The 20,948-nt window shown below is 40.6% G+C and overlaps 2 protein-coding genes across 2 annotated transcripts in view; both read right to left on the minus strand.

Moving 5' to 3' along the window:
- LOC106085066 (lachesin) overlaps window positions 1-20,948 on the minus strand; it is a 515,032-nt gene that overhangs the window by 106,014 nt on the left and 388,070 nt on the right. The window lies entirely within an intron of this gene.
- LOC106089130 (endothelin-converting enzyme 1) lies at window positions 7,018-9,042 on the minus strand. The gene has a single exon (XM_013254906.2). The coding sequence runs from the start codon at window positions 8,947-8,949 to the stop codon at window positions 7,033-7,035; it is 1,917 nt and encodes a 638-aa protein (XP_013110360.2). The 5' UTR covers window positions 8,950-9,042; the 3' UTR covers window positions 7,018-7,032.

Here is a 20,948-nt window from a genome sequence, read left to right on the forward strand (position 1 = left end):
GGGCCTCCTTTTTATAGCCGAGTCCGAACGGTGTGCCGCAGTGCAAGGTGATAATCTCTGATGAAAATTTGTCTGATGTTTTCGCTAGGATTCAAACCCAGGCATTCAGCGTCACAGGCGGACCTCTGCGCCACGGTAGCTTCCCCATAAACTGATGTGGCCCCTCTCATTAGGTTAGCTTAAGTAAGAAGAGGATGATGGTTAGGCCATCGTGTGGCCCATGTGATTACTCAATCGCCGTTCCCTCTTCGATTCGGGTGTATCAATGGGCAAATCAGTCCTATCACTTTATGTTACATCATTATGACCAGCGATCAAACACAGGGTCATATAGCATTTTCAGTATTCAGTGTCTCCTCAGATAGTGCCGAAGCTTCGAATGCAATACTGGTACCCACAAGAGCCTTTAACGACGCCTGACTACCATTAAGGAGGCCTCCAAAGCGCAGAGGTTAGCTACTGCGGGACACACACACAGAAGGTGTTCTATAGTCTCTTCTTCTTGGATGTCCTCACAGCTTCTGCAAAAGACGTTGCTGGCAACCTTCAGTCTGTCAGCATGTTTTTCGATTAGGCAATGACCTGTCATGACGGACACAATGATTGAGACGTCTGTTCTAGCCAATGACAGCAAAGCAGTAGACCTCTTCAAGTTCGGCTAAGTCTAGATTAGGCCACATAGTTTGGGAATGCTCACAACTTCCTCTGTGTGACCATCTATCATTCGTTGTCTTTCAAGCCTGGTCCTGAAAACTTAGCTAACATGTCGCTAGAGGCATACCCACAGATTCCAGTATCCCTGGAATGTTTAAGGAAGTTCCTAGTCTAGCAAGCTCGTTCGCTTTACAATTTCCTGGGATATATCTGTGGCATGTTGGATTGTTTAGCCATCCCATTGAGAGATCTGCGACAGTCGAGGTCGGTTTCTGTTCAGAAATACGTTCTCCAGGGTTAATGGCTGCCTGGCTGTCTGAGAAGATATTTATGCCAATCGGCGTAATGTCATTATATCATTGACATTTCACTACTTCCCCAAATGCAAGGATTTCCGCTTGATACACACTGCAGTGGTTGGGTAAACTATTCGATATAACCAGTTCTAGATCTTTAGAGTACACCCCAAAGCCCACCTGGTCGTTTAGTTTGGGACCATCCGTATAGAAGTCTATGTTACTTCTGTTACCAGGGATATCGTTGTTCCAATCGGTTCTATCAGGAATAGTGGTACATTAATTTTTATCAAAAAGCGGCTCGGGTAGGGTGTAATCCACACACTGTGTCCGTAGCCGCCACATGACCAATGAGACAGCTCCCTTAATCTCACGGCAGTGGTCGCTGCTATTTGGGTAGCCACAAAGTCCAGAGGGATAAGATGCAGCATTAAAGTCAGTGCATCAGATGGTGTCGTCCTCAGTGCGGCTGCGATGGACAAACAAACCATCCTTTGGATCCGAATGAGTATTGAACAGTAGGTGGAATTTTGAAGCGCCGTCCACCAGATCACAACACCATATAGACTTACAGGTCTGACAACCAAATACATGACACACGGTCTGAACCCCCCAACTTTTGCCAATGGCTCTCTTGCAGGTGTATAGGGCAAGAGTTGTCTTCCATGCCCTTTCCAAAATGTTAGATTTGAAGTTAAATTTTTTGTCCAGTAAAACACCCAGGTATTTTGCGCTTTCTGTAAAAAAAAAAATATTTTTTTTAATTTTCGATTTAACCGAAACTTTGGACAGTGAGTTGTTTCAGGGCCTTCGACATCCTTCTTCTATTTGGCCCAGATCGGTCCAGATTTGTATATAGCTGCCATAAAAAACGATCTCTCACTTAATGGTTTTGGGACCATAAAAGGAACACTTATAATCCAATTTCGCTGAAATTTGGGACAGTAAGTTTTGATTGTGCCTAGTTCGGTCCAGATTTGAATATAGCTGCTATAAAGACCGATATCTTGAGTTTTCGCGCCATCCGATTTCGATGAAATTTCGCACAGTGACTTATGCTTTTTGACATCCGTGTCGTACATGGCTCAGATCGGTCTATATTTGAATAAAGCTACCAAAAAGACCAACATTTTGTTCCACAAACCTGAACAATGACTTGTACTTATTATACCACTCAATGTCCGTGCAGAATTTGGTCCAAATCGGATCATATTTCGATATAGCTGCTATGGGGCATCAATTATGCATTTTTCACCGGATTATGACGAAATGCGGTTTACATATATACCCGAGTATCCAAAGTTTGGTCCCGCTGAACTTAACGCCTTTCTACTTGTTTTGATCTCAAAATGTCATATCGGGATATCGGTACTTAGGTGCGCCTATATCATCATATTGAACTATTCGGATAAAACTTTGCGATGATTAATTTTTGTGGCAAAATTTCAACCAAAATTAAGGCTTCTAAGGGTTATCATAACTCAAGTCTTTGTTCCAAATTTCAGCAAAATCGGATGAGAATTGAGGCTTCTAATGGTTCAAGAAGTCAAATCCGGGGTTCCAAATTTCAGCGAAGTCGTATGAGAATTAAGGCTTCTAAGGGCCAATAATTCACATCCGGCGATTGGTTTATATGGGGGCTAAATTTGGTACCCTTTCTCTCGACGAAGGTTAGTTTAGTACCCTTTCCCTAGGGGAAGAGTAGGTTTAGTACCTTTTCTCTCGGGAAGGGTAGTTGTAGTACCCTTTTCCCTCAGGGAATTGTAGTTTTAGTACCCTATACCTCGGGGGAGGGTAGTTGTAGTACCCTTACCGTCAGGGAGGAGTAATTATAGTACTTTTCCCTCGGGGAAGAGTAGTTTTAATACCCTTTCCCTCGGGGAAGAGTAGTTTAAGTAACCTTTCCTTCGGAGATAAGTAGTTTTAGTACAATTTCCTTGGTGAAGTGTAGTTTTAGTACCCTTTTTCTCTGGGAATAGTAGTTTAATTAGCCTTTTCTCGGGGAAAGTTAGTACCCTTACCTTTGGGGAATGGTCGTTTTAGTTTCCTTACCCATGCTGTAGGGTGGTTTTAGTACCATTACTCTTGGGGAGAGTGATTTTAGTACCCGTACTCTCGGGGAAGGGTAGTTTTGGTACCCTTTCTCTCGGGGAAGTCTAGTTTTATTTCCCTTTCTCTCGGGGAGAGGTGGTTTTAGTACCCTTACCCTCGGGAAAGGGTAGTTTAAGTACCCTTTCAATCGGAGAAGGAGAGTTTTAGTACCTTTTCTCTCGGGTAAGAGCAGTTTTAGTACCCTTACCCTCGGGGAAGAGTGGCTTTAGTACCCCTATCCTGGGAAAGGGTTGGTTTAGTACCCTTACCCAGGGGAAGGGTGGTTTTAGTATCCTTACCCATGTTGAAGGGTGGTTTTAGTATCCTTACCCTCGGGGAAGGGTAGTTTCAGTACCCTTTCTCGAGGAGAAGTGTAGTTTTAGTACCCTTTCCGTCAGGGAATGGGTTTTAATACCCTTTCCCTCGGAAAAAGGTAGTTTTAGTACCCTTATCCTCGGTAAAGGGTAGTTTTAGTACTCTTTCCCTCGGGGAATGGTAGTTTTAGTACCGTATGCCTCAGGAAAGGATAGTTTTAGTACCCTTTCAATCGGGGAAGGACAGTTTTAGTACCCTTATCCTCGGGGAAGGTTGGTTTTAGTACCCTTACCTTTGGGGAAGGGTAGTTTTTGTACTCTTTCCCTCGGAGAAGGGTACTTTTAGTACCCTTTCCCTTGGAGAAGTGTAGTTTTAGTATCCTTTGCTTCTAGGAAAATTAGTTTTATTACCCTTTCCCTTGGGGAAAGATGATTTTAGTACCCTTGCTTTTGGTGAAGGGTGGTTTTAGTACCCTTACCCTTGAGGCAGGGTGATTTAAGTGCCTTTACCCTTGGGGAAGGCTGGTTTTAGTACCCTTACACTTGGGAAAGGGTTATTTTAGTACCCTGACCCATGGGAAACGGTGGTTTTACTACCCTCATCCTTGTGGAAGGGTCGTTTTAGTACCCTTACCCATGTTGAAGGTTGGTTTTAATACCCTTACCCATGTTGAAGGGTGGTTTTAGTACCATTACTCTTGGGGAGGGTGATTTTAGTACCCGTACTCTGGGGGAAGGGTAGTTTTGGTACCTTTTCCTAGGGGAGGAGAAGTTTTATTACCCTTTCTCTCGGGGAGAGGTGGGTTTAGCACCCTTTCCCTCGGGGAAGGGTAGTTTTAGAACCCTATCCCTCAGGGAAAGGTAGTTTTTGTACCATAGCCCTCAGGAAAGGGTAGCTTTAGTACCCTTTCAATCGGGGAAGGACAGTTTTAGTACCCTTTCCCTCGGGTAAGAGCAGTTTTAGTACCCTTACCCTCGGAGAAGAGTGGTTTTAGTACCCCTACCCTGGGGAAGGGTTGGTTTAGTACCCTTACGCAGGGGAAGAGTGGTTTTAGTACCCTTTCCCTCGGGTAAGAGCAGTTTTAGTACCCTTACCCTCGGGGAAGAGTGGTTTTAGTACCCTTACCTTTGGGGAAGCGTAGTTTTAGCACCCTTTCACTTGGGTGCTAAACTTAAGTGCCTTTACCGTTGGGGAAGGGTGTTTTTAGTTTACCATTACTCTTGGGGAAGGGTGAATTTAGCACCTTGACCCATAGGAAATGGTGGTTTTATTACCCTTATCCTTGGGGAAGGGTGGTTTTAGTACCCCTACCCTTGGGGAAGGGTTGGTTTAGTACCCTTACCCTTGTTGAAGTGTGGTTTTAGTATTATTTTTCTTGGGGAGGGTGATTTTAGTACCCGTACCCATGGCGAAAGGTGGTTGTAGTACCATTACCCTTGGGGAAGGTTGGTTTTAGTATCCCTTCCCTTGAGTATGGGTGGTTTTAGTACCCTTACCCTTGTTGAAGGGTGGTTTTAGTCCCCTTACCCTTGGGAAAGGAGAGTTTTAGTACCCTTATCTTTTGGGAAAGGAGTTTTTTGTACCCTTACCCTTTGGGAACCTTCTTTTAGTACCCTAACCCTTTGGCAAGGGTTCTTTTTGTACCCTTACCCTTTGAGAATGGAACTTTTTTTCCTTTTCCCCTTTGAGTAGGGGGAAAATTTCAGCCAAATTGGATAAAAATTCAGCCCTATAGAAGCTTGCAAATGCAAATTTTGCCCATGAACATTTCCACCAAAGAACAGGGGTATATGTGAGAAGTTTGCCCCTGTTCCTATAGAAGCTTAAGAAGTCAAAAAGGGAGTTCGGTTTATATGGCAGCTATATATCAGGTTATAGACAGATTTTAACCATGCTTGGTTGGAAGGCATACCAAAACACAAAATGCCAAATTTCAGCCAAGTCGCATAAGAATTGCGTCCTATAGAAGCTCAAGAAATCAATTTGGGAGATCGGTTTATATGGCAACTCTATCAGTATATATAGTGATTTAGACCAAACTTGATTGCAAAATTTCAGCCAAACCGGATAATAATTCCGTCCTTAAGAAGCTCAAGAAGTCACATTAGGAAATCGGTTTATATGGCACCTATATCAAAACATGGAGCGAAGTGGCCCATTTACAATACCAACCGACCTACTTAAGAAAGAAGTATTTGAGCAATATTTGAAGTGCCTTGCCTTACTCCTTCGAAAGTTGGCGTACTTTCGATGGACAGATGGGCGGACATGACTAGATCGCCTTTAAATGTCATGTCGTTCAAGAATATAAAGACTTTATGGGGTTTTCGATGATTATTTCGAAATTTGTATACCCTCATCCTATGGTGATGGATATAGAAAATGGCTTGGGTTCACCGACCGAACTTAGCACGCCTTTTTATACCCACCACCGAATGATGCGGGTATATTCATTTTGTCATTCCGTTTGCAACACATCGAAATATCCATTTCCGACCCTATAAAGTATATATATTCTTGATCAGCATAAAAATCTAAGACGATCTAGACATGTCCGTCCGTCTGTCTGTTGAAATCACGCTACAGTCTTTAAAAATAGAGATATTGAGCTGAAATTTTGCGCAGATTCTTTTTTTGTCCATAAGCAGGTTAAGTTCGAAGATGGGCTATATCGGACAATATCTTGATATAGCTCCCATATAGACCGATCCGCCGATTTAGGGTCTTAGGCCTATAAAAGCCACATTTATTATCCGATTTTGTTAAAATTTGGGGCAGTGAGTTGCGTTGGGCCCTTCGACATCCTTCGTCAATTTGGCTGAGATCGGTTAAAATTTGGATATAGCTGCCATATAGACCGATCCTCAGATTTAGGGTCTTAGGCCCATAAAAGCCACATTTTATATCCGATTTGGATGAAATTTGGCACAATGAGTTGTGTTAGGCACTTCAACATTCTTCGTCAATTTGGCTCAGATCGGTCCAGATTTGGATATAGCTGCCATATATACCGATCCTCCGATTTATGGTCTTAGGCCCATAAAAGCCACATTTATTATCCGATTTTGCTGAAATTTGGGACAACGAGTTGCGTTGAGCCCTTCGACATCCTTCGTCAATTTGGCCTAGATCGGTTCAGATTTGGATATAGCTGCCATATAGACCGATCCTCCGATTTATGGTCTTAGGCCCATAAAAGCCCATATTTATTATTCGATTTTGCTGAAATTTGGGATAGTGATTTGCCTTAGGCGCTTCGACATCTTTCTTCTATTTGGCCCTGATCGGTTCAGATTTGGATATAGCTGCCATATAGACCGATCTCTCGATTTAAGGTTTTGGGCCCTTCGATATTTGTCTTCAATTTGGCTCAGATCGGTCCAGATTTGGATATAGCTGCCATAAAGACCGATCTCTCGGTTGAACAATGACTTGTACTTATAAGCATTTGGTCTAAATCGGATGATATCTATAGAGCTGCTATGGGCCATAAGGTATGCATTTTTCACTGGATTTTGACGAAATGTGGTTCACATATATGCCCGAGGTGGTGGGTATCCAAAGTTCGGCCCGGCCCAACTTAACGCCTTCTTACTTGTTTTGTTTTTGTTTGTTTTATTCTTTATTTTATAACATACGCTACATCTTAACTCTATATAATAACAACTAACATACATCATAGATAACGACATTTCCTCGCCGGATTCATTTTGCTACCCATTGGACAATGAAACACTTCACCGAAAACCTCTAAATTCAAGGCAATTTGATTGAGACGCGTTACTGGCGAATCATGCAGTTCATCCACTGTGTCAGGCTCCTTGACACAGTAAAAATGGGCCAAATTCAGGAAAAACATCTTCTGCCAAGGGAGCGGGGAGAATGTTGGCTGTAAATTATATTTATATTCCTGCTGATAGGCCAAAAAGGCTACACGGGCAGCTACCAGGTCGGCTATTCTTTGGTTGATCTCTTTGGAGGGCTCTCTCAGTTGTAGACATCTAACGCTGGGATGGGCCTGAATATCCTTGAATAGGGGAGTGCTGGCATATAGATTTTGCACATCCAGGGCTTGCACATAGGTGTGGGCCAAAGTCTGGCCAAATGTTGACAGAGTAAATAAGGGATCCATATCGAGATGATATAGGGGCAGGGACAAGGAGGCAAATGGTATGATAATGGCATGACTGAAAGGCTCATAATGAGGCAAGGCAGGCAACTCGGGGCTGCACAAAACTTTCCTTGGGCAGCAGAGAGCCTCAAGCTGATGATGGCGCAGTACTTGCAGATTATTGCCATAGAAATTGTCTATGTCCATGTCAGAGAGATAATAGAAATAATCCTCCAGCCATGTCTCATTGATGTGGTCGGGTAAATTGCCTATATTCAGGGTGATATTAGACAGCCTTTCTTGGACAAATTCCAGTTGCTGGGCACTCAAATCTAGGCGATTTTCCTTCAGCAAAGACTCAAATTGTTTGTAAATTTTCTTGTTGAGCGAGTTTATGTGCCAATTGAGATCCTCTGCCTGCGGCAGATAGTCATGCTTGTACAACAGATAATCGTAAGCCAAATGCAGTTTATTTTTTATGGTGTAAAAGCAATTGGAGTGATCCTGGTACTTCATGAAAATTAAAAATTTCACCATTAGGTAATTGCAAAGTCTTTGAATTTTATAGGGATTTTGGAAATGCTCCAGCAGCAAGGGAAAATAATCATAGTCGGTTATAAGCACCACATCGTGGGCAGTCCTCAAATGCTGAGGCACGATTTTATCCACCAGCGTATAGAGATGGGGCGATTCCTTTTGCAGTTCTGCAAAGGAAATTTGAAATTCAGTCATTTCGGTTTTCTGGGAATAGTTTTCGTACAGCATTTGTATACGCTCATGGACCTTTAGCAGCTCTCCCAAGTATTTCCTTCTGACCTCGGTGGGCAGCGACATGTTCTTGAAGACACTCTGCCACAGATTTCTATCGACATCCGCCATTTCAGGTATTTGCAAATGCAGCGAGGGTCTATCGTTTATGGTTACCCAAGACATTTGCACCAATTCCTGATTGAGACCATAGCTCATTAACTCTCCCAGCAGAGCAAACAAATCAAATTTTCCCAAAGGCCATATTTGTGGGGGTACATAGGGCTCGTGTCTTTGCTGGCTGCGTATAACCTCCAGCAAAGGCCATTCCAAGCCAGGGCCCGGCTTTAACACATCCAGGTACTTGAGAAAATCCAATTTATTAACCTCTTCTTGGCAGGAGTAGAAAAATGCCACCGCCTTTCCAATGAAATTTTGCCTTGGCTTTTTGGTTTGTTTCTCCCTGGGAAATGATTGATTTAAAACACTTTTGAATTTCAGCACATGTTTGTAGCGCAAATATTCCTCCAAATCACTTTCTATATCACTCGCATGGTACAGGGGCCAATTGCCACAGGCATGGCCATAGAAATTTTCACATGCCTGGAAATTTTCATCCAAAGACAATTGCAGGTCTTCTAGCTGTTCCACATCTATGGCATTGGGCTCGCCGCTTACTAAACAAATCACCAGCAATAGATTTGTAAAACTAGGCCATTTCCTTTGCAAGCTCATTTTTTTTTTTTGCAAAACTCGTGTCTGACATATATTTTCTTTCAAAAATTATTCAATTCCTCTCTTCCATATACTCTGTGGCTCTAATCTGTGTCTACTGATCTGGCTTTCTTGCGAAACTGCTTTTATAAAGCCCCACCATTGTGGACAAGATGTGAAACATTTTCATGATATGATGATTCAAAATCTTAGAACTGATAATATTTTGTGTTTTTGACGTATTTTTTGAGATTTTTTCTTTTCATCTTAAAGTCAAGTCCAAGGCTAGGCTTTTGGCTTCATGCCGATTTGCTTGTATCAAACAAACACAAAATGCAGTGAGAGCGTTAGATGAGGAAAATGAAACAACAATTTCGATTCGGGGAAAAAATTGTAAATTTATGGTTCTACTTCAAAGGAAATATGGCAATGAAATGGTAAACAAGTTACAATGCTTTAACTTCGGCCGGCTAAGACTTGGGGTACCAATGTTTTCAAAATTTCTGCGAAATGTGGACCCTAAATCGCGAAATCGGCACGATGTTCGGACTCGGCTATAAAAAGGGAGGCCCTTTTGAGCTTCAAACTTGAAGCGGACAGCATTTATTGAAATGTGGGAAGTTTGCCTCTGTTCCTAAATGTGATGTCTATGGACAAATTTTGTATTTGTAAAGGGTGATTTTTTAAAAGCTATAGAAAAGTTGTCCAAAAATTATCACAGAAAATTCAGAAAAATGCATGAAATTTTTATTTGAATCGATAGTACGGACCATATGATTTAAATTTTGAAGAATATTTCATGTAAATGTTGACCGAGACTGGGCCTCAAATAGTCCATATGCTTAGTCCAATTTTAACGAGTTCTTTCCATCATTTCAGCCGTTATCTCACGAATAAATGCTTCAATGTTGTCTTCCAATATGACCAAAGAAGCGGGCTTGTCTGTATAGACATGAGCTTTAACATAGCCCCACAAAAAATAATCCAAAGTCTTTTAATCGCACCCTCTAACCCACCAATTAACCGGTCACGAATGTGAAATAAAATGTTCACCGCACTCGCCTCGTCCATTGCTACACATGCTGTGTGGCATGTGGCATAGTCTCGCTGAAACGGCATGTCATGCAAGTCAAGCTTTTGCATTTTGGACAAAAAAAGAAGTTGGATACCGTCTAACTATAGTGCTCACCTTTCACATCTATGTTACTGTTCGCATCATCCTTGAAGAAGTACGATCCAATGATGCCACCAGCACTTAAGCCCCACCAAACTGTGACTTTTTCTGGATGTATTGGTTGCACTTGCAATGATACTGGCTGATCTGCCTTCACTACAAAATCGACAATTCTGCTTAATTACGTATCCATTGAGTCAAAAATTAGCTTCGTCGCTGAATACAAAGAAGCGCGCGGTGAACTTTCTTATCAGAGCACGCATTTTGATAATAAAACTCAATAATTTGCAAACGTTCTTCGTTGGTAAGACGATTCAGGATTAAATAATAGACGAAACTGAAGATGTTTGACAGTAAAACATTCTTGCCAAAAGATAATAATTAAGACAAGTAAAAGCGTGCTAAGTTCGGCCGATACGAATCTTGGGAACCCACCACCATGGATTCTGCTAAAATATGGAAGTTATATCTGGTTATGTACCGTACTTGGCACAGTTATTGAGAGTCATAACATAAAATTTCAGCCAAATCAGACGAAGATTGTTGCTTCCAGGGGCTCAAGAAGTCAAATCGGGAGATCGGATTATATGGGAGCTATATCAGGTTATAGACTGACCTAGACCGTACTTTGTTCCGTTGCTGGCAGTCATAACAGAATACTATGTGCAAATTTTCAGCCAAATCGAATGAAAATTGAATCTTCCAGGGTCTCAAGGAATCATATCGGGAGATCGGTTTATATGGGAGCTATATTAGGTTATAAACTGATTTGGACCGTATTAAGCTCCGTTGTTGAAAGTCGTAACGGAACACTATGTACAAAACTTCAGCCAAATCGGATAAAAATTACGGCTTCCAGCGGCTCAGGAAGTCAATCCGGGAGATCGGTTTATATGGGAGCTACATCAAGCTCTTGACCGATTTCAACCATAATGAGCACAGTTGTTGAAGCTCATCACAGAACACTACTTACAAAAATTGGGGCGTCCAGTAGCTCAAGAAGTCAAATCGGGAGATCGGTTTATATGGGAGCTATATCATGTTCTTAACCGATATGGACCGTAAATGACTCCATTGTTGGTAGCCATAACAGAATACCTCGTGCAAGATTTCAGCCAAATCGGATGAAAATTGAGGCTTCCAGGGGCTCAAGAAGTCAAATCGTGAGATCGGTTTATATGGGAGCAATATCAGGTTCTTGACCGATTTCAACCGTACTTGGCACAGCTATTGCAAGTCATAACGAAACACTATGTGGAAAATTTTAGCCAAGTTGGATGAAAATTCGGCTTCCAGGGGCTCAAGAAGTCGAAAGTCGTGCTTTACTCCCAAAGACCTTTCATTTGAGCCCCATATTGCTATGGTCGTAAATTTGTCCCCTTTGGGGTATGTTTTTGGTGAGAGGCGGCCCCCCAAACTCTTGGTCCCATATTTGGATATCAGATTCGTATTCTACATTCATATTCTACATTCTACCGAGCCCCATATTTCCATGGTCAGTAAATAAGTCCTGTTTGGGGGGTGTTTTGGGGAAGGGGTGGACCCCCAGAAACGTGAACCCACATTTGGATATTAGACTCGTATTCTACTCGCAAATACCTTTCATTTGAGTCCCATATTGTCGGTAAACATGTCCGACTTAGGGGTGTTTTGGGGCTTGGGGTGGTCCCCCTAGCACTTGGTCTGACAATTGGATATCATATACATTTTCTTATCCTAAATACCTTTCATTTGAGTCCCATATTGTCGTGATTTGCCTAAATATATGTTTGGTAGGTTTTAGGGTGGGGCAGCCCCCCTAGGTACCCCATCCGAAATTTGGATACCAAATTTTTTTTTTAGGGTACTTTATGAGAGCATACAAAATTTCGCTTAAATCGCACCACCCATCTCCAAGATCTGGGGTTTCTGAAAATTAGGGTAAGGAGGAAGGTCCGCCCGCCCTTCAGATATCAAGAAATGTAGTCCCCTATTTTCACTACGGGGTCATTACGCACCATCTGTGAAAATTTCAAGAAAAATCGGTTCAGCCGTGTCTGAGTCTTTAAGGAACACACAAGCATAAAGGGTGATTTTTTTGAGGTTAGGATTTTCATGCATTAGTATTTGACAGATCACGTGGGATTTCAGACATGGTGTCAAAGAGAAAGATGATCAGTATGCTTTGACATTTCATCATGAATAGACTTACTAACGAGCAAGGCTTGCAAATCATTGAATTTTATTACCAAAATCAGTGTTCGGTTCGAAATGTGTTCATTCACCGTAACGTTGCGTCCAACAGCATCTTTGAAAAAATACGGTCCAATGATTCCACCAGCGTACAAACCACACCAAACAGTGCATTTTTCCGGATGCATGGGCAGTTCTTGAACGGCTTCTGGTTGGTCTTCACTCCAAATGCGGCAATTTTGCTTATTTACGTAGCCATTCAACCAGAAATGAGTCTCATCGCTGAACAAAATTTGTCAAAATTTGAACACATTTCGAACCGAACACTGATTTTGGTAATAAAATTCAATGATTTGCAAGCGTTGCTCGTTAGTAAGTCTATTCATGATGAAATGTCAAAGCATACTGAGCATCTTTCTCTTTGACACCATGTCTGAAATCCCACGTGATCTGTCAAATACTAATGCATGAAAATCCTAACCTCAAAAAAATCACCCTTTACAATGTCAATCAGCATTCATTTATGGTCCGAATAGCTCCAATAGGATAACAGTTCTTATTCAATATTCTATGTTTGTCTAAAAAGAGATACCGCGCATAGAACTCGACAAATGCGATCAATGGTGGAGGGTATATAAGATTCGGCCCGGCCGAACTTAGCACGCTCTTACTTGTTATATATAAGATGTTTCCTTCCAGACCAACCTACACAATCTGTGAAAATTTTAATGAAATCGGTTAAAGCGTTTTTGAGTCTATATGGAACAAACAAATTTTCAAACCCACAAACAAACAAACAAACAAACAAACACAAATTCATTTTTATATAAAAAGATAGGGTCTTAGATCATTATTTCCAAGTGTTGCAAACGGAATGACTAGATTAGTATACCCCCATCCTATGGTGGCGGGTATAAAAAACTGACGAGTCTGCAAGGGACAGCCATTGGAGCTACCGAAACCGGCTAAGTTCATTGGGGGTTGATTCTGAGCAGTAACTTAAACTGAAGCTTCAATAGGTGCTCTAGAGTGAGAAAGATTTTCCCGGCTGTCATGCCAGAGATTGATTGATAGATTGATGCACTCGTCTGTACTCAGCGGTGATGAGACCAGGTCTGTCCTATAAATGACATGTTTTGTGGCCTGCCACAGATTATATGTGCCATGTGCGGAATTTAGATATAGTAAACAGGTTGGTTAGATTTATAAGCAAGTATTCGGATGATGGGATGCTTTTCATATTGTTGCAGCTTTATCAACTTCAGAGGTTCGCATCCCCTTTTTTCATCGCTTTAAGCTAATATTAAATTTTTAAGCCTACCAAGAATGCAGCTTATTTTCAAAAAGAAAACAATTCAAATAGCAACAACATGGAATGTTAATTTAAAAATTTTAACAACCATAAAATTACATTTTAAAATTTTTCAAAGAATTTCAGTAGTTATTTTTTGCCCACACATCAGTTTGAACATTTAATGGCATATATTAAAAAAATATTAAAACGAGCAAAGCTTATTAATTATGAAATTTGCTTCCCATAGATATATTTTACATAAACCATATGCAATTTCATATCACTCATTATAATTATGATTACTATTGCGGATAAAATTATTACAACATAGCAATTTTCTAGCGTATATCGAACAATTTAATATTGCCAGCGGAAAGCAAAAATAAACATCAGACGAAAAACAAAAAAAAAAACAAAAATTATATTAAATTTTATATTAAATATTGTATTTAGAGGAGGTGTGAAGAGGACTACAATTTCTGATTTTATGGCATTTTAATGATTGTGTATATGTGTGCGTTTTCATGTGGCTGATTTAACAGGAGAGTGTGTTTAGCCTACACACATAGTTTGTTGTTGGAAATATTTATTTTTATACATATGATGAATATTTTTGCATATGCTACATATTTATAGCCTACAGCATAGAATAAGAAGGTATACTCAATTCGTAATGGCGAGTGTAACAGTGTCGAAACACGAACCCAGGACTCTATAAAATATAGACATGACATTGTAAATTAATCAGGATATATCCTTCTTTCTGTACTACTGTCTGAAGTTAAATTAATCTAGCATGACATTGCAAGTCAGTTTGGGTTTGGTTTTTATACCCTCCACCAAAGGATGGGGGTATACTAATTTCGTCATTCTGTTTGTAACAACTCGAAATATGCGTCTGAGACTTGATCGTCATGTCATTTTAAGTCGATCTAGCCATGTCCGTCCGTCCGTCCGTCTGTCTGTCGAAAGCACGCTAACTTTCGAAGGAGTAAAGCTAGCCGCTTGAAATTTTCCACAAATACTTTTTATAAGTGTAGGTCGGTTGGGATTGTAAATGGGGCAAATCGGTCCATGTTTTGATATCGCTGCCATATAAACCGATCTTGGGTTTTGATTTCTTGAGCCTCTAGAGGGCGCAATTCTTGTCCAATTTTACTGAAATTTTGCACATAGTGTTTTGATATCACTTCCAACAGCTGTGCTAAGGATGGTTCAAATCAGTACATGTTTTGATATAGCTGCCATATAAACCGATCTTGGGTTTTGACTTCTTGAGCCACTAGAGGGCGCAATTCTTAACCGATTTGAATGAAATTTCGCACGAAGTATTTGGTTATGATATCCAACAACTGTGCCAAGTATGGTTGAAATCGGTCCATAACCTGATATAGCTGTCATATAAACCGATCTGGGGTCTTGATTATTTGAGCCTCTAGAGGGCTTCCCGACAACTGACCCAAATATGGTTCTGATCGGAATATATTTAGATATATATTTAGGTTCTGAAGACCATAAAAGCTTTATTTTTCATCCGATTTCTCTGAATTTGGAACAGTGAGTTGGTAAAGGCCTTCAAACTTCCAAGCTAAATATGGTTCAGATCGGACTGTATATAGATATAGCTGCCATATAGAGCGATCTGCCGATAAGGGTCTGAAGAGCATAAAAACTTCATTTATTACCCGATTTCCCTGAAATTTAAAACAGTAGGTTATTTTAAGCCTCCCGGCATCTTAGGTATAGCTGCCATGTAGACCAATCTCCCGATTAAGGATCTGAAGCCTATAAAAGCTTTATTTATTACTCGATTTCGCTGAAATTTAAAACAGTAGGTTATTTTAAGCCTCCTGACATCTGACCTGAATATGGATTAGATCAGTCCATATTGACCGATCTCCCGATAAAGGTTCTGAAGCCCATAAAAGCTTTATTTATTACTCGATTTCGCTGAAATTTAAAACAGTAGGTTATTTTAAGCCTCCCGACATCTCAACCATATATGGTTCAGATCGGACTATATTTAGATATAGCTGGTATATAGACCGATCTCCCGATAAAGTGTCTGAAGGCCAAAAAAGCTTTATTTATTACCCGATTTCGTTAAAATTTAAAACAGTTGGTTATCTTAAGCCTCCCGACATCTGACTCAAATATGGTTCAGATCGGACTATATTAAGATATAGCTGCCATATAGGCCGATCTTTCAATAAAGGGTATGAAGCCCATAAAAGCTTTATTTATTACCCGACAAGCTGACCCGGGCCCGCTCCGCTGCGCCTTTTTTTTACTTTATATGGAACAAAAGTTTCCTTCAAATATTTATTTTCGACAATTAAACATCTTTTAGTGAAATACCATGCAAACTTGACTAACAGTTTAACAATAAAAGTGCCGTTATCTGAATCCCATATGATCTTTTTTTGTCTACGAATTTAAGTTTGGATGTAAGGTGTACTCTATTCTTAAAATACTTCATTTCAGCCCGATATTCTCATGATGTCTGATTAAGTGGTATTTTCGGGGAGAGGTGGTCCCCCAGTTTCTTGGCCCTGAAAAAATATCAGCATCGTACTCTTCTCTCAAATGCCATTTAGTTAAACCCCATATTGCCATTGATTTTGAAGGAAGTTTACAGGACGAGGCGTCCCCCAAACACATGGCCAAAAATAGGTTATCAAATTCGTTTTCTAATCTCAAATACCTTTCGCCACATATTCGCATGGTCGAAAATTTGTTTCCCTTTGGGGGTGTTTTGGGAAAGAAGTGATGCCCTAAATACATGGTCCTACATTTGGGTTTCAAATTCGTATTTTACTCCCAAATACCTTTATTTGAGCCCCATACTGCGATGGTCGCTAAAAATTGGTGTTTGTGGGGTATTTTGGGAAAGGAGTAGACTCCCAGATATTGGTCCCGAAAATGGGTATCAATTCTTGCTCTATCCCCCAATACCTTTCACACACATTGACATGGTCGGTAAATATGCCCGATTTAGGGGTGTTTTGGGGATTGGAGTGGTCCCCCAAACACTAAGCCCGGAAAATATATCAGCAACGTGCTCTATTCTGATATATCATATTTTTGATTCCCATATTGCCATAGTCCTCAAAATTGGATATCAATTTCGTTTTCTAATCTCATTTAAACTCCTTATTGCAAAAGTCAGCAAATATGTCCGGTTTGAGGTATTGACCCTAAAAACTATGAATATTTAGTTCCACTCTCTTTAAGACCCAAATTGTCTTGGTGAGCAAATAGTCCTATTTGGGGGTTGTTATGGTGGTGGGACGTCCGCTAGACAGTTGGCTCCTAAAGTTGATATCAGATACGTGGTCTACTCCCACATACCTTTAATTTGAGCCCCATATTTTCATAGTCGGCAAACATGACCGGCTTGGTGGTGGTTTGGGGAAAGGTCGGCCACTCAGTGAGATGGCCTTGCAAATATATATCTGATACGTGTTCCACTTTAAAAACCCTCTTATTTGAGCCTCATATTACAATAGTCAGAAAATGCTTACTATTTGGGTGGTGTTGTGGGGGTGGGGTGGCACCATAGACACTTTTCTTGAATATTGATATCAAATTAGTGCTTTACTTCCAAAGACCTTTCATTTGAGCCCCATATTGCTATGGTCGTAAATTTGTCTTTTTGTTTTGTTTGGAGATGTTTTTGGTGAGAGGCGGCCCCCCAAATACTTGATCCCATATTTGGATATCAGATTCTAATTTTACACTCAAATACCTTTTATTTAAGCCCCATATTCCCATGGTCAGTAAATAAGTCCAGTTTGGGTGTGTTTTGGGGAAGGGGTGGACCCCCATAAACGTGGTGCCACATTTGGAAATCAGATTCGTATTCTACTTGCAAATACCTTTCATTTGAGTCCCATATTGCCATGGTAGGTAAATATGTCCGATTTAGGGGTGTTTTGGGGCTTTGGGTGGTCCCCCTAGCACTTTGTGCGACAATTGGATATCAGATACGTTTTCTTATCCTAAATACCTTTCGTTTGAGTACCATATTGTCGTGATTGGTCTAAATATATGTTTGGTAGGTTTTAGGGTGGGGCAGCCCCCCTAGGGATACCAATCCGAAATTGGGATACCAATTTTTTATTTTTAGGGTACTATATGAGAGCGCACAAAATTTCGCTTAAATCGCACCACCCATCTCCTAAATCTGGCGTTTCTGATAATTAGGGTAAGGGGGAGGGTCCGCCCTTAGATTAGATCGGTCCATATTAAGTTATAGCTGCCATATAGACCGATCTCCCAATAAAGTGTTGGAAGCCCATTAAAGCTTTATTTATTACCCGATTAGGCTGAAATTCAAAACAGTTGGTAATCTTAAGCCTTCTGATATCTGACCCAAATATGGTTCAGATCGGACTATATTTAGATATAGCTGCCATATAGACCGATCTGCCGATAAAGGGTCTGAATGCCATAAAAGCTTTATTTATTATCCGATTTCACTGAAATTTGAAACAGTGGGTTATTTTAAGCCTTCTAATATCTGGTTTATTTGTGGTTAAGATCGGGCTTTATTTATATATATGTAGACCGATTTAGCAGATGTGAACATTCAAAAGTTATTGGGCTTTTGAAAGCAATGTGGATGGTTCAGCGATAGGAACTACAAGGCATCTTCCTTATTCTATTCCTGCGGTATCGCAATGGTCGAAAACGTCAAAGTGAGTCTGATAGCAGACTTCCACTTAAACATAACCTTTCCTTGGATATGTCCGTCCGTCTGTTCTATTAAATTAATATTCCAATTTAGGGAGAAATACTTCTCACTGATGTACTTTGTATGGCAATGTAAATCAGCCAAATAGGACCATGTTCAGCTGAAGCTATGATATGGACATGCCAACTATGGCATGGCATTCTAAGCCAATCAGGCTATGTCTCTCCATCTCTACTACCGTTCAAAAACGTAAAACTTTTCAAACTTTGAAAAAATCCTTCAAATTATTTAACTGCCTTTGGGATGGTTAATCAGCCTAAACGGGCCACTTTCAAATTATTGTAGCTACTCAAGAGATGCGATTTAGACTTCTTCACTTTAACAAGTATAGAGAGATCAATCATTTAAAGAAAATAGGGTACATAGGATTCGGCCTTGCCGAACTTAACCATTTGCATGCTGATTAATATTGTTTTATGTAAATTTTGTAAATTAATTTATTTTCCTATGATAAATTCCAATCTTTCCCTCTCGCCTTTTCAATTTTTAGTTGGGCTGCCATTGTTGGGCCCAGTTGTGGGCCTAAATTTTCAAATTAATTTTTAATATATTTCTCAGACAAATATTTTAACAGTTGTTAAAATACAAGGGCACTAACACATACACACATATGCGTGTGTTTGCCATGGATGTGTAAAAGTAATAAAATGGTGAGCGGCAAACTATTAAAACTATGGTGACATTTATGAAAGAGGGTCGCATGATAAGCCATGCATCCACGCTTGCCACTGAAGGTCATTCATTGTCATATAACGGGCAAATGAAGTGAAGTAAGGACAGACCTAAGATAATAAGGCAGACGCTGAACAATGCATTGATATTCTGTGAGTCTCTTGGCATAGAGGTAAGAGAGAAGGTATTGAAGAGCAACCAAGCAAATGGGTACTTTAATAACCAGTCAACTGCAAAAGAAGTAAAAGCGTGATAAGTTCGGCCGGGCTGGATTCTGCTGACATATGGGGGCTATATCTAGTTATTAATCGAATTGGACCGTACTAGGCGCAGTTGTTGGGAGTCATAACAGATCACTATATGCAAAATTTCAGCCAAATCGGATGAAAATCGCGGCTTGTAAGTGCTCAAGAAGCCAAATCGGGAGATCGCTTTTTATGGGAGCTATATCAGGATATTGACCGATTTGAACCCTAATTGACACAGTTGTTGGGAGTCGTAACAGAAAACCATGTACAAAATTTCAGCCAAATCGGACAAAAATTTAGGCTTCCAGAGGCTCAAGATGTCTAATCGGGATATCGGTTTATATGGGAGCTATATCAGGTTAAAGACCGACTTCCGCACAAATGTTGAAAGTCATAACAGACTACTACGTACAAATTTTCAGCCAAATCGAATGAAAATTGCGGCTTCCAGGGGCTCAGGAAGTCTAATCGGAAGAAAGGTTTATATGGGAGCTATATCTGGTTTTAGACCGTTTTGAACCGTACTTGGCACAAATGTTGGAAGTTATAACAGAACACTATGTGAAAAATTTCAACCAAATAAGACAAAAATTGTGGCGCCCATGGGCTCAAAATGTCAATTCGGTAGATCGGTTTATATGGGAGCTATATCGAAATCTGAACCGATATGGCCCATCTGTGCAAAATTTCAAGCCTTTAGCTCCTCTCATTCGAATAAATTTGCAAATTTTGCCCAAGAACATTCCACTAAGGAACAGGGGCAAACTTCACATTTATCAATGAATGCAGTCCGACTCAAATCCGATTTAGGCTCAATAATAAGGGGCCTCCTTTTCATAGCCCAGTCCGAACGGCGTGCCGCAGTGCGGCACCTCTTTGGAGAGAAGTTTTACATGGCATAGTGCCTCACATATGTTGCCAGCATTAGGAGAGGAAAACCACCACTGAAATTTTTTTCTCTCTCCAGGATTCGAACACAAGCGTTTAGCGTCATAGGCAGTTATGGTAACCTCTGCGCTACTAGATTCTTTTGTTGGCTAATTAGCAGATCTATTAGCAGCTATTAAGTTCAAAGATGGGCTAGATCGGACTATATCTTGATATAGCCCCCATATAGACCGATCCGCCGATTTAGGGTCTTAGGCCCATAAAAGCCACATTTATTATCCAATTTTGCGTAAATTTGGGACAGTGAGTTTTGTTAGGCCCTTCAACATCCTCCGTCAATTTGGCTCAGATCGGTTCAGATTTGGATATAGCTGCCATATAGACCGATCCTCCGATTTAGGGTCTTAGGCCTATAAAAGCCACATTAGTTATCCAATTTTGCGGAAATTTGGCACAGTGAGTTGAGTTAGGCCCTTCAACATCCTACGTCAATTTGTCTCAGATCGGTCCAGATTTGGATATAGCTGCCATATAGATCGATCCTCCAAATTAGGGTCTTAGGCCCATAAAAGCCACTTTTATTATCCCATTTTGCTGAAATTTGGGACAGTGAGTTATCTCAGGTCCTTCAACGTCCTTCGTCAATACGGCTCAAATCGGTTCAGATTTGGATATAGCTGCCATATAGACCGATCAGCCGATTTAGGATCATAGGCCCATAAAAGCCACTTTTATTATCCGATTTTGCTGAAATTTGGAAAAGGAAGTTGTCTTAAGCCCTTCGACATTCTTCGTCAATATGGCTCAGATCAATTC

The sequence above is a fragment of the Stomoxys calcitrans genome, chromosome 3 (assembly GCF_963082655.1).
Source record: "Stomoxys calcitrans chromosome 3, idStoCalc2.1, whole genome shotgun sequence".
In the NCBI taxonomy this organism is placed as follows: domain Eukaryota; kingdom Metazoa; phylum Arthropoda; class Insecta; order Diptera; family Muscidae; genus Stomoxys; species Stomoxys calcitrans.